General features: G+C 51.2%; 7 protein-coding genes across 7 annotated transcripts; 5 read left to right on the top strand and 2 right to left on the bottom strand.

Moving 5' to 3' along the window:
- Nucleotides 1-1165: 1165 nt before the first annotated feature.
- Nucleotides 1166-2267, top strand: BKA67DRAFT_579243 (zinc-finger of the MIZ type in Nse subunit-domain-containing protein). Its single transcript, XM_046103753.1, has 2 exons — nt 1166-1771; nt 1869-2267. Exons 1-2 carry the CDS (start codon nt 1274-1276, stop codon nt 2076-2078), a joined length of 708 nt encoding a protein of 235 aa, XP_045954539.1. The 5' UTR covers nt 1166-1273; the 3' UTR covers nt 2079-2267.
- BKA67DRAFT_579241 (EF hand associated-domain-containing protein) lies at nt 2268-4810 on the bottom strand. Its single transcript, XM_046103752.1, has 2 exons — nt 4484-4810; nt 2268-4409 (listed from the first exon to the last, which is right to left on the bottom strand). The coding sequence occupies exons 1-2, from the start codon at nt 4491-4493 to the stop codon at nt 2536-2538; spliced, it is 1884 nt and encodes a 627-aa protein (XP_045954538.1). The 5' UTR covers nt 4494-4810; the 3' UTR covers nt 2268-2535.
- Nucleotides 4811-6099: 1289 nt separating this feature from the next.
- On the top strand, nt 6100-8179 carry BKA67DRAFT_594800 (catabolite repression protein creC; the record flags this gene model as incomplete). The annotated part of the gene is made up of 5 exons (XM_046105093.1): nt 6100-6882; nt 6938-7296; nt 7352-7637; nt 7796-8063; nt 8133-8179. 5 exons carry the CDS (start codon nt 6100-6102, stop codon nt 8177-8179), a joined length of 1743 nt encoding a protein of 580 aa, XP_045954537.1.
- Nucleotides 8180-12882: 4703 nt separating this feature from the next.
- On the top strand, nt 12883-15240 carry BKA67DRAFT_403883 (uncharacterized protein). The gene is made up of 3 exons (XM_046096713.1): nt 12883-13102; nt 13169-14072; nt 14125-15240. The coding sequence occupies exons 1-3, from the start codon at nt 13041-13043 to the stop codon at nt 15067-15069; spliced, it is 1911 nt and encodes a 636-aa protein (XP_045954536.1). The 5' UTR covers nt 12883-13040; the 3' UTR covers nt 15070-15240.
- A 1069-nt stretch (nt 15241-16309) lies between these two features.
- BKA67DRAFT_523916 (uncharacterized protein) lies at nt 16310-17884 on the top strand (the record flags this gene model as incomplete). The annotated part of the gene is made up of 3 exons (XM_046098520.1): nt 16310-16405; nt 16472-16690; nt 16748-17884. 3 exons carry the CDS (start codon nt 16310-16312, stop codon nt 17882-17884), a joined length of 1452 nt encoding a protein of 483 aa, XP_045954535.1.
- A 1226-nt stretch (nt 17885-19110) lies between these two features.
- BKA67DRAFT_403846 (uncharacterized protein) lies at nt 19111-19806 on the top strand. Its single transcript, XM_046096712.1, has 2 exons — nt 19111-19397; nt 19448-19806. Exons 1-2 carry the CDS (start codon nt 19273-19275, stop codon nt 19773-19775), a joined length of 453 nt encoding a protein of 150 aa, XP_045954534.1. The 5' UTR covers nt 19111-19272; the 3' UTR covers nt 19776-19806.
- Nucleotides 19807-21373: 1567 nt separating this feature from the next.
- On the bottom strand, nt 21374-22123 carry BKA67DRAFT_539848 (uncharacterized protein; the record flags this gene model as incomplete). The annotated part of the gene is made up of 3 exons (XM_046100700.1): nt 21374-21474; nt 21523-21780; nt 21868-22123. 3 exons carry the CDS (start codon nt 22121-22123, stop codon nt 21374-21376), a joined length of 615 nt encoding a protein of 204 aa, XP_045954533.1.
- Between the last annotated feature and the right edge of the window lie 2013 nt (nt 22124-24136).

Below are 24136 nucleotides of genomic sequence, written 5' to 3'. Positions count from 1 at the left end.
CGGTGTCTGTTGAAACATGATGTGAGATACATAGTGTTCTATCCTGCTTCAATCGAGATGTGTTAGGCGTAAGCATACTGGCAAGTGACCCCCCGCTTTAGAGTGTTTTGCACTGCGACTTTAGTGACATGTCATAATCTTATGATGAGTTATCGGGAAGATGGTACACACTTGGTAAGGCGATATGACTGGAATTGATGCAGGAGCAGAGTGATCGGAGTCTTACGTACATGACTAGAGATGCATGTACCGTAGCAGCACGATGAGCAATTGATCTGATAGCCGTCTATTATATGAGATGCTCTTGGTGATACCGCAAGGTCATGACGCTTTATACTGGGTACTCCTGTCACATACTGTACCCACCCCTGATACTTCCATGTGAGTACCCGCCCCGCTGGTAAATGGCTTAAAACCCCTCCATCTACCACTTAAACACCCGTCGCGTCTGCAAACAGTGGACGCGTTTTCCATCCAAGCAAGCTAGAGGTGTGCCTATTAGAGCAACGAGCATAAACGCAACAACACAGAGACACAAGTTATTCAGGCATCACACATACTAAAGCTGATCTTACAATTACTTATGGAGTCCTCATAACCATCCACAACCAACACATTCACCACATTCACCACTACGAAAGAGCAAGCCCCTCCCCTCGTCCGAAACAAAATGTCATCCCGGCGCGGCCTCCTCTCCAACGCGCCCCCGAGCGCACAGCGGCCACGCGGCAGCGCCAGACCGGACAAGAGCAGGACAGAGAACAGCCGATCCTCGGGGCCCCATCACCCGCCGGCCCTGCCGCCCTACGAGGCGCCGGCCTGCCCGCTCGACCAGACGGCGCGGCGCGCGCTGAACGAGCTCTCGGGCAACGCGGCCGAGACGCGGCGGTACGCGGCGGAGCTCCAGATCAGCGTCAAGATGCTCGGCGAGGCCGTGTCCGAGGTCAACGACCGGTACGTGGAGCGCCGGGCGCGGCTGAAGCGGAAGCTGGAGAGCGTCGAGGCGGCAGGAGACCCGGAGGCGGCCGCGGCCGTGGACGAGGAGACCAGGGCGCTGCGGGACTCGGTCCGCGAGATGGCGCGCGAAGTGCCTGAGCTCACGGCGCGGTGCGACGAGGGCGTGCGCCAGGTCATCGACTGGGGCGTCGAGCTCGGGGACGGGCGCGCGGCGCTGGCGAGCGCGGTGCAGGAAGTCGACGAGGAGAGCCGGGAGGCCGAGAGGCGGGTGGCCCGGGCGAGGGAGCGCAGGGAGAGGATCCGCGAGGCGAGGGAGATGAGGATGGAGAACGGTGAGATGCCCGAGGACCAGGAGGATGAAGAGGAGGAGGAGGAAGGAGAAGAAGATGAAGACGACATCCAGATCACAGGCCCCCTCCAGCGCCTCAGGGATAACAAGAGGAAGCTGCTCTCCGACTACGAGGGCAAGAGCTTGTATCAGCGCTATGGCCTGAATAACGACTACATCAACTTCAAGAAGCTGTGGCACCTGGCGCTGCAGCCGCCGGGCGCCGAGGAGAAGCCCCTGCCCGACGCCACGAGGTGGTTCGACGGGAGGAACGACGACAGCGACGACGAAGAGGACGAGGACGAAGATGTCGTCGTTGCTGGTGAGGTTAGGTCCCTGCGCTGCCCCCTGAGCCAGGTCATGATGACGGAGCCGTACACGAACCGTGACGGATGCAAACACACGTTTGAGAAGGCGGCCATCTTCGAGTATCTAGGTAACAAGCCGGGACGGAGAGGAATGTGTCCACAGACGGGTTGTGGAAAGGTACGTGATTTCTCTTTTTGAATATTTATTTTGTCGCATTCATTCTATCTCCTCCCCCACCCCGCTGGCATTCCACATTCCTGACACGGCGCCACAGGAGGTCGCACTCAATGACTTCAGCCTCGACCAGTATGTCCTGCGACAGATCAAGCGCGCGCAGCGACAGAATGATGGAGAAGACGACGAAGAAGATGAAGAAGATATGGAGGACGAGGAGGGTCAGGATGAGAGTATGCTAGTCACCTCGCAACGAAACATCAAGAAGGAGCGGAGAAGAAGGGACGACATGGATGATGATGAGGATTAGGACATGGACCAAGCTCAATGATACCCCATATCGGACCATTATTTTCCCAGAGAAACGGTAAAAAAGCATCACACGGTCTGTCTTGCGAGAAACTGGTTCAGATTTGTAATGCTAGAAAGGACGTTGAGATGTCTTCGCGTGACATTACATCACGCACAGCCGCGAATTAATGAAACCAAGCCCATGTTTAGATGTGTCGTTTTATCATAATTATTGTTTTATGCTTGGGATTATGCCTATGTACGTCTTATTCTCCTCTAAAATATATGCGTATAGGTCATGAGAGGGGGGTATCAAAAACCGCTGAATCTCAAACTCGCCCCTGGAAAACGACACGCCCCAGCTCCAGAAAATGCCGAAATTAAAACGGAATATGCTCGATTATGGGGTTAAAGAGGAAGGAAGAGAGAAGCAACAAAGGAAATCAGGGGCAACCGAGAACAACAGTCACTGCCTGCTAAGCAGCATTTGTGGACCGCCGCCAGATCATGAATGCGGCCACACCGGCGCACAGGACGGCACCCGCAGCTATGAAGTAGCTTGAGTTGTCGGAAGGAGGCTCCTCGTTTTTCGGGAAACCAGTGCTTGGGTTCGTAGCCGCTTCAGCAAGGGCAACAAAGAACTCGCTAATGCTGTTCCACGTCACACTGACATGTAACGGAGAACTCATCATGAGACCAGAGGTGTATTGGTCTGGTTGGAGCTCGCTGCGCTGCGTCGCCTTATCCTTGTCGGCTTTGAGAGCGGTGTAAACAGCGGGCAGTGCATCCAGCTGGGGGAAACGTTGGCGCAGATCCACGATATGCGAAAAGGAGTCGGGATCTGACGAGTCGTAGGCGTAGCATATCAAATCACACGCGTCGAGCTTGGCCTGGTTTTCCAGAATGGCCGGCTCGAGCTCGCCCAGCTCTTCGAGGATAAGGTAGCATTGCTTGCCTCCAGGCAGCTCAACACTGTTCACGGCCCTACGTGGCTTGATGGTCGGGTGGTACAAGCTGTCAAAGGGCCTGTTCAAGAAGGAGTCAAGCAAGCTCGACTTTCCAGCTCCACCCGCGCCAATGACATAACATAGCACAACGTTTCGCTCAACCCGGCCAGGTCGATTTCTCCGTTTACGAGCCTTGGTGACCTTCAGCGCCGAAGTCAGAGTGACTCTTGCACCGAACGGCTCGAAGCCAAGATATGCTAGATACTCGATAGTTGTTTTGGGCTCTTGGAAGGTTGTCATGCTCCACTGAGCAAGCCAGCCTTGCAAGGTCACATGACCTGCCTCATTGCGCACAGTCGACGACGGGAAGGACGTCTCAAGCCATGACTGCGGCAATCCGGGAGTTGGGGCAAATAGGGCTGCCAGCTCCTGGTCGTTGAGCCCACCGTCATTGTCCTTGTCGAAGAGCAGGAAGAGATCTACGAAGAATCGGTAGCCAGCTGGACCGAGTTCGGCCGATGCATATTCCGGTACCTCGAATTTAGGATGGATGAAGCTGTCCTCCAAGCTCAGACTGTCTGTATAGCGGTAGTTTCGCAGGATGACCCAGATAGTCTCATGCCGCCCCTTTTCAGCATAGAATTTGTTGAGTTGCAAAAACCCGCGCATGTCTATGCCGTTTTCGGTGCTGTACCTGGGGATAGACTTTGATATAGACTGTTTGATGTTCTCCAGGTCTTCTGCAGCCAGGGGCTTTCCAAAGCATTTGGCCTGAAACTTGTGCATCTCGTCGTCGTTCAAATAGCCATCCTGGTCCTTGTCGCAGAGGTAGAATATCCTCTTCAAAGCCGACACGCAAGCTGGCTTGAGATCCCCTTCCTTGTGGTCATATAGAGGTGCGATGGGGTGGGTGACGGCTTTTTGACACAAGAAAAAGGTCTCGTTGACGTTGCTGTGTTCTCTTGCGCTTGAACGGATACACGAGTCGATCTCCCTAAATTCGGTCATGACAGGAAGCATCTCTTCCTCGACCACCTGGGGCGTATCGCTGTCCCGAGCGAGGTCGGACTTGTTGGCGCATATCACAACTGGCACGTTGACGCCGAGGGAGCGGAAATAGGGCATCCAGAAAAGGGCGACTCGCTCGAAGCTGTAGTGGTCGCTGTATACGAGCAGGATGACATTGCACTTTCGGATCTCCTTGCGCAGGACGGTGCGGTCTTGTGGGCGGGCAGATGTGTCGACGATGGTCGTGGTGACATTTTCTGGCGTGCCTATGCTCGGGGGGATGGTGATCTGGGGCAGGACGGACTGTATCTTGTTGCTCACAAAGACGTCCTTGACGAGGGAAGCAATGAGGCTCGATTTGCCGGTGCCCTCGTCGCCGCAGACGCAGATGCGGACTGGAGAGGAGAGGGTCAGCGAGAGTTTCGGGAGAATGGGAATAGCGGAGTTGTGAGTTCCTGTCGGCGCATACCTGTAGTCATGCTGATAGGTTCAGTGCGAGGTAAAGCTGAAGTAGAGCTGAGGTTGCTCTACTACGGTGCCATTCATTCAGTCATTCCCAGGACTGGAGGAGACTGGGAGGGAGCTGCAGCTACGTAGAGCAAGTCGTGGCGGAATCAAGCACCAAAGATTGGGTGCCGCAATACTCGCACCTGAGCGGCTTTACTGGAGGCAAGGAAATATCGATTGGGCAGAGATAAAACAGTGGGTTGCGGCAGCGACAAGGACAGACCTGGAGATGCTCAGCATGCAAGCTTTCGGGTTCGTTGGCGCTGAGCGGCTTCAATGGAAAGCTGCGGATCTGCACAGTGGGTTCAGAGCCCGACGGGGGGCCGCCTTGCAGGAACTATTGATTTTATATGAGATTATATCCAGTCAATTTTCACCGACTGTCTTTTTAGCTGGCGACGACAAGCACTACTGTACGAAGAAATTGACTTGAATACCCATACTATTACCGTATGTGTATAACCTCGTCGAGTCTCCGCCGAGTCATGTGTTTTTATTTGTATTTCTTTTTCACGGACAAATTGAGTAAGAAGCAACAGTTACTGTGCTGCGTCACGTGTACACCTCGTTAATTAGCACTGAGAAGCCCCTGTGCCATCGTATGTTTGTTTGACCTACTGCAGCTACGTCACAGCTATCTCTTCCGACCGTCTTTTGCTCAGGTCGCAGTGTCTTTGACACAGCAACATGAACATGCCTCGCAGCATGCATGAGTGAGTGAGTGCATGCAAGCAGGTATAGTCGAGGCTGTTGAGCTGCTGGGCCTGGTGCGCTATAGCAAGCCTTGTTATAGGTAGGACTCCATACACGTAGCCTAGGTTTAGGTTCAAATCTATATGTAAATTTAGATTTGGAGGTCGACATGAACCATGAACTCACTCATCGGCTCCAGCGCACCGAATGACCGAACATGCCCCCCAGCGCTCCCCTCATCGCACTGACAATTACCCCACACTCCAGCGTACCGAGCGACGTTGCACCCACCCCCTGCAGAGAGCCCTGTCAAGTCCTGTAGGTTAGGTGAACGTTGGAGGATCCATTGCCCATTGCGATTGCGATAGCGATTGAGATCCCAGCATCTGTCCAGCATCTGCCCAGCCCTCAGCTCAGCCCGCAGCCCTTCCACGGTGAGAATCGACTCCTTCCTGGCCTTGTCGCTTGCAAGGGTTTTCCTCGCGAATGTCTTCCTCTCCTCGTTTGTCTTCTCGCTGGCATCTCTAGCCCCCATTCACCTGACCATCAGCGCATATACCACTCCCTGCCTGTTAACCACAATCATACACCCATCCCGAATGGCCGAGGTTTGAACAACCGCGCATATCAGGGTCTTTGTGCTCAACCCATACCGCGACGACGTGGTCGGCTGCCCTGGTTCGCAACGCATCACATCACATCACACGGTCAATTGGCTCTGTAAGCTTTCAACATGTTGTAAGTCAACTTCGGACACCACCTACGAGCTCACGCACGACGACCTGCTGACGAAATCCCCATTGCGACAGCGTCCTTCCGCCCCCGCCGCGTTACCCGACGCAGGCAGCGTATAACGCCGCTGTCGCTGCCGGCCACACGACCCCCATGATCGAGACCAACAATGTGTTGTCAAACCCCGAGGACTCATTTCAAGCTGGAGAGGGTACGTACGTCCTGAAGGAAGACCTCCATCTCGCGACTCCGCCGCCCCATCCATCCGAGGCACCCGTCGTGAACCCAAACCCACTGGCCACCACCCCGCAACCTGCCTCTGCCGGCACGCGCATATCTCTTCTCACCTTGGACACCAAACCACCGCCCCCTGCTTTCTACCGCCTCACCTCCTCCACCGCCCTGCCGGACAGCATCGCCGAACATCCCAGCGAGAGTCGATACTCCAACTCCAACGATCCGTTTTTGAGCAGCGATGGTGAAGGTCGTGGCACCTCGCTGAGCGATGCGCCGGCATCTCTCACCGGAGCCTCAGCGCCAGCCTTCGGGGAGGGTAACAGCTTGCTGGCCCCAGAAAAGACCAAGGACCTGAACAAGAGGCGCAAGCCCAAGAATAACATGACTAAGAGTAACTCGTCCTTCATTTCTCGCGTCATCATCAACGAAACGCTGTCCAAGAAGTTGGCCGAGAGATCCAGCGAGGGCTTGTTCGCGTTCGCCAACATTAATCGCGCCTTCCAGTGGCTAGACCTCGCTTCCCCTACAAAATCGGACTACCTGACCAAGATCCTATTCACGAAAGCGCATTGTCTGAGCCACGATGTCAACCAGGCCACCAAGAGCGTTACCCATTTGGACGTCATCATGGGTTTTTCTACCGGCGAAATCATTTGGTGGGAGCCTGTGTCCCAGAGATACACAAGGTTAAATAAGAATGTATGACTGCCGCAAAGGTTTGGTTATCAACTGAGTGCTAACATTGCATTTGTAGGGTGTCATCAACAAGACTCCCGTCTCACAGATTAAGTGGATTCCGGGCGCCGAAAACTTGTTCCTAGCAGCACATATGGATGGCTCCCTAGTGGTATATGACAAAGAGAAGGAGGATGCCTTCTTCAACCCCGAAGATGAACAAATACCTGGCGCAGAGGGCGAAGCACGCGTGGACTTCTCAAAACGAATCCAGGTGCAGAAATCCGTCCGCTCCAAGAATCAGAAGGTCAACCCCGTCGCTATCTGGAAACTCTCCAACCAGCGTATCAATGCATTTGCCTTCTCGCCCGACAACAGGCATTTAGCCGCGGTCAGTGAAGACGGTACATTCCGAGTTATCGATTATCTAGAGGAGAAGTAAGTTGGAGCCCGACTTTTGGGAGCATAACCAACAACTAACGCCGAAATAAAGACTCTTGACCATATTCCCAGCATACTACGGTGGATTCATGTGTGTTTGCTGGTCTCCCGACGGCAAGTACGTCCTGACAGGAGGCCAAGACGATTTGATCTCGATATGGGCTCCTTTCGAAGGTACTATCATTGCCAGATGTCAAGGGCATGGCTCCTGGGTGACCTCGGTGGCCTTTGATCCATGGCGGTGTGACGAACGAAACTACCGCTTCGGTAGCGTTGGAGAAGATTGCAAGTTATGCCTCTGGGATTTCAACGTTGGAATGTTGCATACTCCTAAAGCGGTAGGTCGATTCAACCTCGCATCCACTGGCGCTCCAAAAAACCTTGTTTCGGTGGAAGCTATGCCTGGAATCCCATCAACGACATGGTTTCGCCTATGTAGAGCCGTCAGAGAAATGATGGGAAATTCTTGATTGAAACATCGCTAACAGTCACACAGGCCTCCGTTCGACACCGCGGCTCCGTCTCTTCGCGAATGCCGGGACTTCAACGCGCCGAAACTCAAGGAACTTCCATGTCCAGGTTGAGATCGGCATCCGTGATTTCCACTGCGGACGGGGACGATGAAGAAGATGTGATCAATGTGCCCGTGCGGCCAAGAGGCCACATCCCCTTTCTGCCACCTGTGCTCACGAAGAAGGCGGATAAGGATCCTCTCTGTTGGCTGACATTCACCGAGGACGCCATCATGACGAGCTGCAAGTCTGGTAAGTTGCGCGGATACCTATATTCGTGCGGTCCTCGGAGTGATAAAATCTTGCTGACGACCATGACAGGCCACCTAAGAACGTGGACGAGACCAACTGATAACACTGCTTCATAAGATGAGACGATAGGTCACCGGGAAATTGAGTTGGCTTCAAGAGAAAAGCCTGTATCCCTAGAGAAATGCCGAGGCCAGGCAGTAAGTAATTACCATTGACTAGCGGTGTATCTGTATTGCTTTTACTCGGTCAGGCTTGCCACACCCAGATGTATTTATCGTAGCGCCTATTGTAGACATCTCAAGTCCAGCAAGGAATGAGCCCGATTTAGCATGTTTAGTATAAATTAATCAGTGAAGGCTAGGGGGTTAGTGGCGCTTATACTCTGACTTTCGTAGCATTCCACCATGTGAACCAAGGAACGAGCGTGAACAATCATTAGCAATTTGAGCGTCACGAGGCAATGACACACGGTACTAGAACCGTAGTTGTTGATGGATCCCGTTGATGTGTATGGGTTGGCCTTGAAAAGAAGAAGAAAAACTCCTGCCCTTTTAGTACCCAATTTTGAAACCGATGATCATGTGATAATCGAAATACGTGAGAAAGAGAAAGGGGTTCTCTGTTGTTGGACTGCTCACATCCACGGGTCAACAAACGGGGGTTTGAGGCATGTGATTTCGACGAGCCTTTTGCATGTACGTATCCACGGGGCTGACATATAAACCCATTAGCAATCACGAGTATGTAATAGTAACACCCAGTGAGGCCGATGCCTTTTTATTTTTAATTTTTTTCTCGCCACTTTTGCTCGCTTGCTTATTGGCTGATGCAGCCCTACGAAGACAGAGGGAAAAAAAAAAAACAGAATCTACATGCCAGCCACTGCCGAGATGGCAATGCTAATATTGTGGACTCTGTTAGTCATCAGAATAGGTGCGATATTGATCATGGAACCCGCACAGTCCACTTTTCTTCTGCCTGTACATTATTAGCACGCGTCGGGCATCTGTGCTTTCGTGGTTGACACGGGAGACTAGAGTTATTCGGGCCGGTAGTGGCATCTGTGTCCACTGATCGCTCCTCACCCAGACATGCGTAACTATGTATGTAGACGGAGGCGAAAAAGAAGAAAAAAAGCATCATGGACATGCTCTTGCAATTTCCAGGTCAGGGAAAGCTCGTTTAGACGCGGCAAGGCTGCTGAGACAGGCAGAAGATGCCCGAACAGCGCCGTCGGGAGATCGTTTTCGTGCTCAAAAGTTACTACATGCATAGATATGTTCGACGCCGCCCGCAATTTGTTATGTACTGTATATACTGCGGACACGCGAACCAGCCACCTTGACTGAGAAACGGTGGCAGTGAGGCTGGCTGGAATGGATACACTGGCTGTGTGTGTGTTTGAATCACCCACGTGCGTGATTGTATACGTTTAAACGCTGGTCATGCTTGCCTACAAGCAGCGGTGTTGGGGGAGCAGTTTAGCGCACACGCGATGGTACGCACCAACAATTGAGACGTTCTTTTGACAATCTCAAAACCTGCTCAAACTACAGTTTCGAAAAATGCACGAAGTCCGTACGATCAGCGACTTTGCTAATATTTAGTCTGCGGGTCGTGGCGAGATCGTACTATTCTCATGCTATGTAAGATTCGAGGGTTCCTGACGATCAGCGCATGTCTTGTTTTATATTAGGTTTGCAGGCGCCTAAAGGCGTCTACCGCACGCGCGCTGTGATAAGCAGCTGCGATAGTGCGTAGTAACCTGACATAAGAAAGTATCAATGATGCCTACGTCGAAACCTTATCTGCAACGACGACGAATTACGGATTCAGCGACAAGACAAAGACACTAGAGGCATATCAGAAGCATGTGAAAGCTCAAATAGGTATAGACTTCAAATGGTCGTTGATGCAACCGTGACGCATTGGTAGTACCTGCATATGATGCTATGTAGAGCCGCCTCATAGGCAATACTGAGTCGGGCCTATAATCATGGAAACGAATCAGAGTGACGAGTAATCATTAAGCTCTCAGCCACGCCCTTTGTTTTGTACCATGGATCAGTCATGGTTAGCTCCAGGCAAATTACCTGCGGCTAGTCCAAGCTCCTAATGCGCGAAATCTCATCACAGATAGAAAAATCTTGAACGGTCCGATACAAGAATTCCTTGCTTGCGATAGCGATTTCATGGGCCTTAAATGCCCCACCACGGGAAGGTCTGGATCTTTGAATTGTCTGGGTCGTCGGCGATGCGAGCTTGAAACGGTACCCATCTCAGGCTCCACCGAAGATTGCGATTCCAAGGACGCCCGGCCCCTGCGCTGTTCTTGTCGGGAAAAATCGCTGTCAACGGTACACCGTCTTTTGGCAAACCTGTGGCGTTTTGATAAAATTGACGATCGAGCATGGAATAGTTGAGCCATGTCATTCGGAGTGCACTCCTTTTCAGATTGAGGGACTTCGGATAGCAGAAACAGGAAATCCGAGTTTGGCAGCCTTGTTTGCTGTTGTTGGTGCGTGCAAAGAACCGTGGCCTGTCGTCATGAGACATGCTCTTATCAGTTGGCTGTCACTAACATCAGGCTGTTGTCTAGCTGATGTAAGTACCCGTAACAAGCCATCACAGCAAGCAAAAGCTCCCATGGAGGAGTGGAACCAAGCCAGCGAGCTTGTCACGGAAAGATGCAGAACGAGCCGGTAATTAGGTCGCCTAGCGTGTTGTCCGTACCTTCAATGGCTCATCAATGCTTTTTCGTGACATCTTATCTTTGCGCAATAATTGCGGCTCAACACTGGTGGTCTCCATGGGGCCAGGCTTCAACGTCGGCGCTGATGTGGTGGTTCTGTGGATCTAGTCACAGGTTACGAGCTCCTGGAAGTGGATATATCTTTGCGACGTTGTCGTTGCCCAGAAATCTCATGCCATGGAGGTTATCTTGGAAGGAAGGAAGGAAAAAAAATATTTAAAATTTATCGTGCCGTGATGACGCGCCCGCCTCGAATACGGAAGTCGCATGGACTCTGATGGCAAAGGAAGCAGCACGCCAGATCATAGAGATACTCAATCTGTGTGGGCCATGCAGGAAAATCGTTCTGAGATCGTTCGACGGAATCGCCCATGTCACATCCGGTACTGCATAGCGGCTGTCGTACAAGCACAAGTCTATTCGAGGTCCCGCCTGGGTAATGTTATTCCGAGATTGTTGCAGGCTTGCCAGGTTTGTGAGGGGTGATGAGTCTCATTCGCTTTCATGTTATCCCATGTCGGATTGTCTAGGCGCTGCAGAGCGCCCTGCTCATTCGCAACACCGGTATATTGATTACCGAAGGACTATGAGGCCATTTAATAACTGAGGCCTGATTAGGAAACGCATGACCGTTTCGTAAGATGAAAATGGCGTTTCGCAGCACACTAAATGGCGATTGCGGGAAAATATTAACCGTCACCTGTATTGCAATGGTGAGGTGATTAACGCGATGGTGCAATGAGAAGGTCCCAAGCTGCACCCAAGACTCAACCACCCCTGCAAGCTCCCGTCCTTGGAACTCCACTACAAAGTTGGATCGCTGCATGGGGGTATGGAAGACTTTAGCCGTCCGAGATCAAGCACTATGGTTCCTGTGTTTCAAGACAGCACAACAGTGGACATCTTTCGTGTATTTCCTAGAGCCTCCGTGTGACTCAAACACATTGGAATATTATACAGCCCAGACAGCTCCTGCGGTGGAGGCGATGCGACATAGATTGTTGAGTACGTCTCGCTTCTGCCGAGCCATGGCTTTAGCTGGTGGTGCTTAGACGCGGGTGCTTATCGGTCAGCTGGCAGTATACTCGACCAAGAATGAGCATGCGACTAGTCGTCACCCAAGGGCCAGCCCAGAGCGTGACTGTGAGTGGGGGTACACTCGATGGACTGCACGATGAAGAACGGGAAGCTGGTGAAACGTGTGTTCATAGTGCAAACCTTGGTCAGTTGCCTGTCTTTTTTCGATGCTTCATGGTGACGTTTTGGATGGTACATTTCCTCCTTAGATGAGATTTTGGTTCAGGAATGCGGCGAACGCGATTCGTTACACGCATGGCTTATCCATAGCTTCGGGTTCATCTTGGGCTGAAGCTTGGGGGGGGGCATTCAGATGACGCCTTGCTTAATTACATTGTAACCACACGGTAATACCAACTACCATCGTACGTGCAGCATGCACCCTCAGGGACCGCCTAACGTAAAAGGATGTCAGCATGCATTCGCTGCCGTGTAACGTCTTCGTACTGAAAGTTTGAGGCTGTGATTGAGATGGGATAGTGCTTGGATGCGTTTAAGCTGTTACATCGCAGCTCGCACGAGTCACGCAAATGCACGAGTGGCTCAGGTGGCCCCTTCCCCTAGTGGCGCGGTGAAATACACCTGCCAGTATGTACAGTAAGTTGTATGTAGATTTGCAAGCTTTGGTAAGATGGGAGCCACATGCAACTCCACCTAGATTGGGCTTTCCGTTACCTATCCTTAGCGTAATGTTCGTTTCCAATCGTTTGCTGATTCCGTCTCGTCTCGAAGAATTCTAGCAGCTCCACCATGCGCCAAACATCCCAGCAAAATGACATTGCTGCCCGGAGGGTCCTTCTTTGCGACTGCGGCGGCGCAAGTGCCTCTCTAGCGATTCTTTTTCGCCATTGCCCGTCAATCTGTCGCCGTTCAGGGTTCACGTATCGAAGCTTGGCTTGTTGGTAATAAAATAAAACTATTGCAGTCCCACTCAGGTCCATTCGCCTTCGTCCCAGCCGTTTCTTGCTCTGCATCCATTTGTTACAGCCAGTCTCGCTCAGCGAGTCTGCCTCACGATTAAATACACCAAGTCCCGCTGCGAATCTCACGCCCATAAGTAATCGGCGCAAAGTGCGCCTTTCCTATACGACGTCGCCACTTGCTGGTTTGCTCCATTGTTTGAATTGATTTGATCTGAATCGCCCGTCATGCCGTCCTTTAATCCCTTTAATGCCGGCCATCGCAATGCCTGTACGCTTTTTGAGATCCGGTAAGTTGTCCACTGCGTATAAGTACTCCGACGTAGACTCGATTTCGAGCTAACTTTATCCCGCAGCCTCGAGAATGACTTCATCGTCTTTCGGGGTAACGAGCACGAAGCTGCTGGTCAGCTGCTCAAGGGCGTTTTGGTATTATGTCTCAGAGAGCCTATAAAAGCCGAGGATGTACATCTTCGATTTATGGGCAACTGCCGAATTGCCTGGATAGACACCAAGCAGACGCCCACGGGAATACATAGCCAGAAGGTTGACAAGACGACCACTATTCTGAGGCACAGCTGGGATCCTTTTTTCGGAGGCCCCAACAGTCACGGCCATACCCTAGCGGCCGGCAACTACGAGTGGCCCTTCGAACTATTGCTACCCGGAGACACGGCGGAGAGTGTTGAAGGACTCTACCAGACCTCCGTCAGCTACCATTTAAAGGCGACCATCTCTCGGGGCAAGTTGGCCAAGAATCATCATGCATTCAAGCGCGTCCGTATTATTCGCACCTTGGACCCCACTGCATTGGAATTCAACCACGCTATGAGCGTAGAGAACATCTGGCCGAACAAGATTGAATATTCAGTCGTGATTCCGCAAAAGGCTTTGGTGTTCGGTAGTACTGTTCCGGTCGAAATGCGGTTCACGCCACTCTTAAAAGGACTGGACATGGGCGAAATTACTGTGAAGCTGCTTGAGAGTCAGGAGTTCAGTGTTTCTAACGCAGGCCTGCCTTCAAGGAGTCACAAGTCCGAGAGGGATGTGTGCACTTGGACATTCGAAATCAACAAGGAGGAGAATTGGAATGACAATATCGAAGAGACGGGTCAGGATGGATGGACAGTCACGAAAGAGCTTCCACTACCGAAAAAGTTGACCAAATGTCTTCAGGACTGTACAGTCCATGGAATCAAGATCCGTCACAAAGTCAAGCTTACTGTTGCGCTGAAGAACCCTGATGGTCACATCTCTGAGGTATGTGCCGTTCCCCATCAAACAATCTACTACGCGCTAACAACTCCCGTAGCTCAGAGCGACCCTCCCTGTCACGATCTTCATCTCGCCAAACATGCCCCTTGATGACGAGGGCAACATCGTATCCCAGGACGGAACAAGTACTTCAAACGAAAGAACGACAGTGGAGAGCGAGAACACCAACATGGCCCCACCCGGTTACGGTCAGCATGTACTGGACCAACTTTACGACGACGTCGAGCCGATGGGTATGATGACGCCCGGCATGATGACTCCGGGCGGTCTGCAGAGCGGATTTGCTAGTCCCTTCTACTCCCAATCCCGTGCTGGATCGTCAGAAAACCTTGCCGCCCTCGCAAATGGTGCGGTAACGCCTGCTGCTCTTAGTTCGAGGCTGCAGAACGTGTCACTGGATCCCTCGCATCGAAACACTTCCTTCACATCTGTGGGCTCTCACTCCCATTCTCAATCTCATTCTCAATCCCATTCTGGTGCAGCAACTCCATACCTGCATCCCAACGATGGAGAACACACCGCAGACTCATCACTGCCCCACTCACGAGAGTTATCGCGTCAAACTAGTGCAGAGGAGCACTCCGGTGATGTGTCTGGGCACAACACCCCCCCGGAGCACATAGACCTGGAGCAATTAAGCAAAGTCCCCAGCTACACGACGGCGACTAGAACTCCACTACCTAGAACAACAAGCTTCACAGGTTCCCTGGGATTGCCCGATTATTTTTCAGCAATGACAAGCGCTCCATCTTCGCCGACGCGGAATCCCCTCCATGACCCTCTGGGCACTATCACAGAAGGATCTCAAGCCGATCCAGCAGAAGCTCAGACGGAGCCCAACTCTCGAAACCACTCACGGAGCAACTCGCACATTCGTCGTAGTCACTCATCACTAGGCTTCAGCTTTTTGCACCGCTCCACGCCCGGCGATCATCATGGTGAGCGTCATTTGCGACTGATGCAACAAAGAAACGCACATTAGATTTTGAGCACATGAGACGGTTCTGGGGCTATGGGATTGTTTAACTACGAAGCATATCTATCCAGGCTCAGTAGACCTGGGGAGAAGGCGTTGGTTGGGATAGATTTTGGATACCACAAAGGCATCACAGGCGTTTTCTGTGGGTTGTGGAGGTTTAATCCCCCTTCGGTTCAGGGGGATGGAGTTTGCTGTTTCGTGGGAGCGCATTGCTCACCGCCCTACCAAAAAAAGAGGTCTAAATAGGACAGTACTGTTTTTGGATATTTTGTATACCCCATAGGCCTAGATAATATACCACGAATGTTGGTCATAAGGCCAACACAACTATCTCTCCAGAACTTCTCACCGGAATGCAATCATTGTGGTTGCCTGCTCAAACACTCGAGATGCATAGGCTGTCTTGAGCCGTTGCAGTGAGACTCGTCGGAGCCAACGAGCTATTACGAAGAAGCACAACGACTTGGTGTTGTCATGCATGGCAGAAACAGGAATACGTGAGAGGCTATGACCGTTGAAGGATTAGGCTTTCGATAACGCAGATTTCGAGCTTTTGGCAGCTTGCCGCACGCTTCATGGGGTTTCCGCACTGACGTCATCTGGAAGGACCCCTTCTTTGCTGTCCCTGTCCCCCCCCCCCCCCCCCCCCCTTTTCGTTCGATTAGACTAACCTAGGCTAGTGAGTGGCGCCATGTCGAAATTGAATGGCATGCCAGAGTATGGATCGCAGCACAAAGGTGTCGGGTGGCATTCATTCCCATTGTCTTTTGAACTCTGTAGACAATGTATGACCTCAGCGTCAATACTTGTGCCTATCAGCCAAGTTCTCCTCCCTCCTCATTGTGTATCTAACCCCATTCCGGGCATGGTACGACCTTGCCAACCTGATATTTCGGTTCTGGTAAAAAAGGGCCAGGGAGAGTAGAATGGCCAATGGTTGCACACCTCCCCCCCATCGTGGGCCAGGTGGGCTAGACGCATCGGATTATCGCAAGGGTCTACCCAGCTGTGTGAACCCCTCTTAGCTTTAATATCCCCAAGGGCATCGTCATATCCACAATCTCTCCTGAGACAAATGAACTGAACGCGCATCGTGCTGGAGACTGAGGCCTCGTGATAAATACTCGAACCCCCTCATATCGCATCTGCCGAATTCTCAGCAACGTGTAAGCACAAGAAGAACCGGATTTCAGCTACCACCCCAGCACAATTACAACAGGCAATCATCTACTCATCCGCAAGAATGAGCGCAGCAACGCAGGAGATGCCCCTCCGACAGGGCACAACCATGAGCAGCATTACGAGTAACGATGCCGTGCCTGAGATGGACCCAACTACTGTGAGTGTCCAAAGGATCGTCGTACACGACACTCTGGCCTCGTGCTAAATGTATCTTAAAAATCAGACCGCTGGTCTCCTCTCCGAAAGACTACGAGCTTGGAAGCACGCCGTAGCGTACCTCGAAGACTACGTCGGCGCAGTGGAAAAGGTTCATCACCACCACGCCAAGGAATATGAGAAGATGCTCAAGACTATCTCCCAACCACTTCGGGAGGGCAGGCACTTCGACCAGGGTCTTGGCGGTGTTGCCGGCTTCTTTGAGAACATGCGTGTCAATACCCAGGTGAGCCCAATCTCTTCTTAGAGAAACACACCGAAGCTCTACTAATGCCCGAGCTAGGCGTTGATCAACTCGAATGCCGAAACGGGAAAGACTCTGAAGGGAACCGTACTCCCAGTCCTAGAGAGATTGCACAAAGAAATTAAGAGCAAGTCTAGTGAGATCATGCATGGTGCTGAGAAGAGTGCGAAGGAGGTCGACAAGTCACGCAACACCACCCAGAAGCATATCGAGTTGCTTGGCCAGCACACGGCCGCCTTTGAGTCGACTGGTGGAAAGATGAACCCGGCCGACGATCCCTATGTCATTCAACGAGGAGTATTGCACCGTCTGAACAAGCAGGTCATCGACGAGAACAACCACCGAAATGACCTGATCCAAGTCCAAAATAGCTTTCAGGCCTTCGAAGCCCATGTTATTTCGGTGGTACAGCAGGCAATGGAGGCTCTCAATGCCGTCGCCGGTGGTCAGGCCGAGAAGACGCGCGCCTTGTATGCTGATATGGTAGGCGCTGCTCAGCGCATTCCGCCCGACTTCGAGTGGCAGGGCTTCCTTCACCGGGAAGGTGCCAGTCTTGTCAACCCGGATGAATCACCGAGGAGTGTGGATGCTATTTCATTCCCCAATCAGAATCACAATGCTACCAAGGCGTTGATCGAAGGCAGCCTCGAGCGCAAGTCGCGCAACAAGCTTTCTTGGGGAACGCATAGCGCCTACTACGTCGTCACTCCTTCCAAGTTTCTGCATGAGTTCAAGGACGACGACAACCTGCACAACGATCCCAAGCCCGAGCTGTCTATCTACCTACCTGATGCTGTCATTGGGGCGCCCAATGGCGAGAAGTTCAATGTCAAGGGCAAAGACAGGAGCAAGGGTATTGGAGCCAAGCTTTCTGGTTCGTCAGAGCTTTCCTTCAAGGCGCACTCCCCAGCTGAGGCACAGAAATGGTTCGAAGCCATCCGAGTCGCTGCAGGCGCTTCCGGACCGGCATACGAGAGCACGCCTAACTCCCCTATTGTCTCCAATGACGCTAGCCCCTCCTTTGAGAAGACGGAGTCTGCTGCCCTGAAGCAGCAAGAAGCTGGTGTCGCTGGAGCAGGCTCAGAGTTGTCTCCTGCAACACGCACAAACACACTAGAGACAACTCCCACAGCTACATCGACTGGTGCGACTACGGAGCCAAAGACGACTGTGTAGAGACATAGCACGTCGGTACATAGCACATCATGTGTTTCAAAAAGGGTACTCCCTTCTCCATGTTTGGGAGAGAAAAAAAAGAAAACCCAGGAAATTCGCACGCGATGCCATTTAAATCACGATTGATTTGTTGCCTTGATTAGCACACGAGTATACCATGAACGTAAGGCATAGTAATGTTGTAATGGGGCGGGTTGTGGTTTCCGACTTTTGATACATACTCAATTGAATATTTTATAATTCCACTCACAGCTCACAACACATGCAAAAACTCCTAAGCAATGTGACCAAATGCACACATCTGGGCGAGGCGGTGTAAAAGCCTGGTTTTAGCTGACTCTGGGCAATTCATGATGGGCTTTTTAGAACCGTCATAGTCCAGTCGATGGCAAGCCCGAAATATTGTATATCGGTGTTTTTAAACTGCAGTGAATCGATCAAAGTTCACGAATTGCTCCCGTAATTGTGCGATTATTATTAGTAGGTACTTCAACCAGTTTTCGCTGCATTGCTAGGCATTAACATTCTCCTAGCACACCGTAACCAAAATACAATCTCTACCACGCATAGACTGTCGGTGCGATGTTCTAATTGTCAATTGTTTATATGAACTTAGGTAGGATGCGGTTTGCTCCAAAGTGGAACGAGCCGATCTTGACCACTCGAGGCCTTGCCATTTAACCAACGCTGGTGGCGTAAAGACTACCACACGCGAAAGCCCATATCAAACCATTCATAGTATGATAGCCCGTCATTCAGCCTTGTCACCTGTGTTCATTGAAGCTCCGGAAGGATATTGTCGGGAACGGGGCACTAGGCTCTCCACGATCGACAACTAAGCGTGGCTGTGGGCTCGGGGACTTTGGGAACAGGCATGACAGAAGTGCAATTCCAGAGGCTTGGGCAACTACAACTCCTCTTCATGGAGGGAAAGGCATATTGATCCATCGTTCCAGATCCGGAGCCAATGACAGGAGAGTGTCTCCAGTTTTCCTGGAAATATCGTCCATGAGGCTCTGAGTGGATCTGGTCTTGTCATGTCCGGCCTTTGACAAGAGCCCATTCATGGGGGACAATACGATGATGTACCACCGGCCTAGGAACTCTTCGGATGAGAAATATGGGGGCCTTGCCCTGCATAGTCTAGCTTATGATAGCTCTCGGTCAATACTCGAGACGCACGTGAGAGTCATCAATACCTACCTCGAACGCCTTGGGCCGAAACAATCCCTGGATTTTCGAGAAGGCTGACAGGGCTCTGGGAATTACTATTGACCTCGTTAGTAGTGTGGCGGGGTAGTCGTTCCTATATTCTCCATCATTTCCACCTCCATCTTTATTCATTCGAATCATGTATGAGGATGTGAGAATAGGAAGCAATCTACTGGATGAAATTAGTCGACATGACGAAACCATGGGAGACGTATGAAGCCATCATCAAGGAACTTTATATGACGCATACTCTCGCCACCGTTCGCCAAACCATGCAGGATGAATACGGTTTCAACGCATCGTAAGATCACCCAGTACTTCAGCTTTCATAACGAAACTGACACCACGAAGCGTCCGAGCATACCGGCAAAAGCTTGATGCATGGGGCTGTGGAAAGTACAAGAAGCGCGAGAAGACCCCGAGCAATAGCTCGAACGGCAGGGGTGCGACGACGACGGCAACAGATCCCACTTCTTCTGCCTCGGTGACATCTCAGCAAGAGCAGGCGCCTTCAAACCAACACACTCCTCAAGCCCCAAGCAGTTCTACGACACCTGTCGGTGGTACGAGCTGGCCATCAAACTATGGGCAGGATCCTGGCGTCGAGGACGACTGGGCACAAAATTCCATAACTAGCTCAAGGCAAGATGGATCTACGTTCTGCATACAAATCATCTGATTACTACTGACCGCTTGTTAGTCACACTCAAGGACTAGTCACAACAGCATCAAACTTCTATCCTAGTAACAGCACTGCAGGGTATTGGGGTCAAGATGGCCAATGGTACACATATCAGCCGGATTACTATACTTCAGATCACACCTCGTACGCGATGCCCTTGATCGTAGGACCGACGCAAATACCGAACCAGCCAGCTTCAATGCCCCAAGCACAAGACGGAGGTGACGACGATGATGGGGAAAGGAGCGAATTCTCTGACAACTGATCATACATCCCGAGGTGGCACCGGAGCCGACCCAACAGTAAAACGGGATGGCTTACAGCGGCTGCCAAGAAGCCCATAAATCGGGATGATATCAGTGGGCTATACTTGACTGTATTGTAAATTTAACGTTTGGTGAAATTTGAGTAGCTAGAGATTCGGAGCACCGGTGTCGGCGGGTTTCCTCTATTTTCATCTGGCACACTTTAATTCAGCAGGGGGGTGTCTACATTTGATTTGGCATGTAGAATAAAATAGCGGACACCAAAATGACTATTATTATAAGTATGAAAGCAGCGACCTACCAGATTCAACACTACAAGGTTGACAGTGCTACGAGCTTGTGTTGTACTCGTTCTATTTTAGTTCTCGATCCAGCTTTGATTGAATGCCTGTCCATGCTACGCTCACGTTCAGTACCCCCGAGATCAATACTAGCGTATGCTATGCAACTCTGTCATGGGCATGCATGAAGCGGTATCGTTTGATCCTACACCGTATTGACAAGATCCGCAGCGGAGGGTTACTGTTGTCGATTCGGTTCAAGGGGTAGAGGGATGAGTAAGACAATCTTATACCAATCGAGCAAGACCTCACAGCCAGGTCTTGGGTTCTATTTGGTGACCCCACGCTTGAGACTGGCTCACCCACCGGCTCTCTTTGCGCCCATCCTCCCCAAACGGGCCTTGGCCACGTGTTGTAGTCCAGGATGCCGATCCTTCGTGACTGCTGGACCAGAAACTTTTCTAATTTTGTCTCTGCGAGAGACTTTTGGACTACACGCTTTCCAACTGCATTGCGTATATGCCATAACCTCAATGCTGATCAACACACACGGCTTCACCAAATGACAGAGACGGAGTTTTCAAGCACGGAGTTCCAACAGGGAGGCGGAGTGATGCTCTCATAAGGCTCTGTCTGGCCCCTCGGTCGACCTGCAGCGGCTGTGCTGCAGGCTGAGGTGTAGCAAAGCAGTGCCTAAGAAAACGCAACAGAGCGGCAAATTAGTTTTATGACTGATCAATTCCCTGCCTACAGCGTGTCCGAGCCCGGTCGGAACTCGGTGGAATGGTCCGCAAAGTCCATAGCCCCCTGAGTGCTTTTGGCATGTAGGACTCTCTGAAACCTGCAGTCCGCAGGAAGCTACAGATCTTGAGGCTATTAAGCGAAGGGGAATTTCAGGAACACAGAAAGGTACGATAATCAAAAAAGAATATAGTGGACCAGCCGGTCTGGATATGTATAAAGCAAAACATCGTTTGCGCGCTGCCTAACAACGAACATTTCTATACCTCATAGTACTTCATGTAGCATCGTATACGCTCAACTACCCTTAAAAGCCTGTTGAGGCTATTCTAATGCCATAACCACGATAGCCGCCAAGAAGGTCACACTTTGACACCACCTCGTAAGGTGTTTGTGATAATGGTGTATCTGAAATTGTCGAAGGCAGTCGAGCCCAAGGTGTCAGGTATGACATACTGTGTGGCGAGTATGACGAAGGTGAGGTGCTGCGTAAGATGCTAATTGAGAGCTGCGGGCTGGTCCTGGGTTGGGGGAAGTTGGCCTGGTACGCACTAAGGTTGCCGCGTCGGCCGTACCCGGCCACGGCCACCTTGCACCCGGTGGGGTTGGTGGGGAGGAGGTCCAGGCAGCCGAAGTACAAGGACTGGATGTCGAAGCTCGAAGTCCTAGACCCCGTGATGTTCGACGAGATGGTCGTGGGGCTGTCGAGGGGCCCTGAGGTGATCTGGCCTTAGGCGGCGCGACGCTGGGCCGAGACACGGGTCAGAGACCAGCGAGCAGGCCACCGTTTCCTGCACTGACGGCGGCTAGAGGTACTGTGTAATTTGGCCAAGGGTATTCGGTATTCTGTACGATTGGACATCGTCATACCCATGCCTCTCCTTTGGAGTTCGTCGTAGTATCCGATCTCTTGGACCATAAGCCCGCTGAAGTCGCGCTTTTTGAAATTGGCAAGACCAGATCTCAGCGCATGAGGTTTAATCTCACAGGTTTCAGGTCCTAGGTCAGAGTCGACGGATGCAGCAACGATGGCTGCGGCCATGAGGACCCAAGTCATGATGGACTTTGAGCATTTTGGCCAGAAGTTTGATGGTCGTGAGGTAAGAAGTGGAACGAGGGTGTGGGAAGATAATGTAATTCTGTGATACGGGGGATATTTTAAGTCCTATGTCGTCTGAGATCTTCTGTTCGTAGATGGATTCCAAGTAAAGTAATTAGAGGTCCACGAGATTTGAGTCCTTTCCAGACCTGCGGAGCTCGTCATCTATTCGTATCGTCTTCATAATGTTGCATGATGACATTGAATCTTTTTCAGATCGTGGACGCTGTGAAGCTGCTCTGTTGGAGTAACAATATTCATCACATCTCTTTTCACAAACACAACGCTGCCAACATCCAACCCGATAAACAAAGCGTACACCACCCGGGCTTTCATCCGGGTCATAGGGCCAGACGCGGCTTTGAATACTGCCTATTGACGAATCTCAGGACGGCTCGAGAGGAACGCAGGAGCATGAATATCTTTCGTGTTAATCCTCGGGGGTAAAAGTCCAACCTCGTCTTCACGATGCCTAAACCCTTTACTAAGACAAATATCAGTCCCAGGCGGGTAAGACTCTAGCGTTTTGGTGGGTTTCCATGATTCCCCTCGGCCATGATTATTGCTTCCCCGACCCGAAAATCAAATTGTTGTCCAGCCGAAGACTAGTTGCCGCTTTTGCTATATTAAGTCATGGCCCGTATGGTGGCTTGTACTGTCGGCCCAGCGTTGGCAAGCTGATCTTGATACTAGTTTATGCCTGTCTGTTGGTAGGTGCTATGATATTAGACAGTGTGACATAATTCAAGAAGGGACATCATCTAATGTAGCTTGATCACCTTCGAAAAAAAGAGCTTCAGCTTCTCAAGATCCCCTTCGTCGTGGCTGAGGTCAGCAAGACTGCCGAGGATGTCCAACGTTCTCTATTTTTCTCCGTCACGTACCATTTCTAATCTCGATAAAGCGTGTCTCGAATACACCCTTACTTTTGGCAACTTCTTTCGTTTCACGTAGAGATAATCTAGAGCGCTCGTCGCTAATATGGACTGAGCTTCTTGGCCTGAGCTCTGAACTTGATGCCTCGGCTGAGAAGGGTGATATAACACTGGCTCGGGTCCTGCTTCCCCTGCAGTCACTCTTCGTATTGACTTTGATTCAATCGAGCTCAAGAGATCAGTCTGATAGTCAGTATAGCCGCTATAGATGGTAGCTAAGCGTATTGTGGAAGCCCTAACCAGCTCCGGTTCTCGTTTGACAAACTTTCCGTAGGCTTCAGTCCGAATGTTAGGGTTTCGCGACTATCGTTGTCGGTGTATCAAAATAAGGCGTAAATGTCGGTAGTTGGCCTCCAATTATCACGGTGGGCGGAATCTCGGCTACTACGGGACGGAAGGATATGGTGGATGGTGTGAAATGCTTTCCTCAGGAGCCAGAAGCCAATATTCAGGTTGAAATCTAACAATGTAAGCAATTAGGTGTAGGGTGCCATAGAAAAATATCTCGAGAAGATACGTCATGGTGGTTGTTCAACAGCTGCTCTTACCGATTGGTTGCTCTACAATGAAGTGGTGGTTTGGCATGTCACTAAGAGCTGAAGCCAGTTGAGATGTGATGGCCGCTGTGTAACTACCGGAGTATGTAGATGTTCTTTCAACGACTGGTCTGGGTTTGCATACTTCTGTAAAAAGTCTTTAGGCATGACGTGTGTATCTATTGTTTCTTAGAGTCTCGAATCTAAGGAACTGCCAGTATGATACAAGTTGCTGGCTGCTGACTGCGAGTGACCTAAGCATCACTGAGCAACCACATGATTGGAGTGGGTTTAAGGGGAAGAGGCTATGTACTTATTATAAAATACTGTGAGTTCTTTCGCCTTCAGGCAAAATCTCTGATTTGTGGGCCGTTTCTAGAGAGCTAGTGATCGGTGGCCTACCTGTAGGCTATGTCTTTTGCTGCGGGAAGCATTTGGGATCGTGGGTACTGAGGGCTCTCATGGGTACGGGGAATGATTTTTTTAGGTTATCAGTTCAA

Source organism: Truncatella angustata, assembly GCF_020726525.1.
Source record: "Truncatella angustata strain MPI-SDFR-AT-0073 chromosome Unknown BKA67scaffold_8, whole genome shotgun sequence".
NCBI lineage: Eukaryota > Fungi > Ascomycota > Sordariomycetes > Amphisphaeriales > Sporocadaceae > Truncatella > Truncatella angustata.
This window is presented reverse-complemented; position numbering and strand designations above follow the sequence as displayed.

Excerpts from the sequence above, each read along its gene's own strand:
- BKA67DRAFT_579243 (XM_046103753.1), top strand. The coding sequence starts at position 1,274 with ATGAGGATGGAGAACGGTGAGATGCCCGAGGACCAGGAGGATGAAGAG. Across the intron at positions 1,772-1,868 it reads CACAGACGGGTTGTGGAAAG|GAGGTCGCACTCAATGACTT; the intron begins GTACGTGATTTC and ends ACGGCGCCACAG.
- BKA67DRAFT_403846 (XM_046096712.1), top strand. The coding sequence starts at position 19,273 with ATGAAATTAGTCGACATGACGAAACCATGGGAGACGTATGAAGCCATC. Across the intron at positions 19,398-19,447 it reads GAATACGGTTTCAACGCATC|CGTCCGAGCATACCGGCAAA; the intron begins GTAAGATCACCC and ends GACACCACGAAG.
- BKA67DRAFT_403883 (XM_046096713.1), top strand. The coding sequence starts at position 13,041 with ATGCCGTCCTTTAATCCCTTTAATGCCGGCCATCGCAATGCCTGTACG. Across the intron at positions 13,103-13,168 it reads TGTACGCTTTTTGAGATCCG|CCTCGAGAATGACTTCATCG; the intron begins GTAAGTTGTCCA and ends TTTATCCCGCAG. Across the intron at positions 14,073-14,124 it reads CTGATGGTCACATCTCTGAG|CTCAGAGCGACCCTCCCTGT; the intron begins GTATGTGCCGTT and ends CAACTCCCGTAG.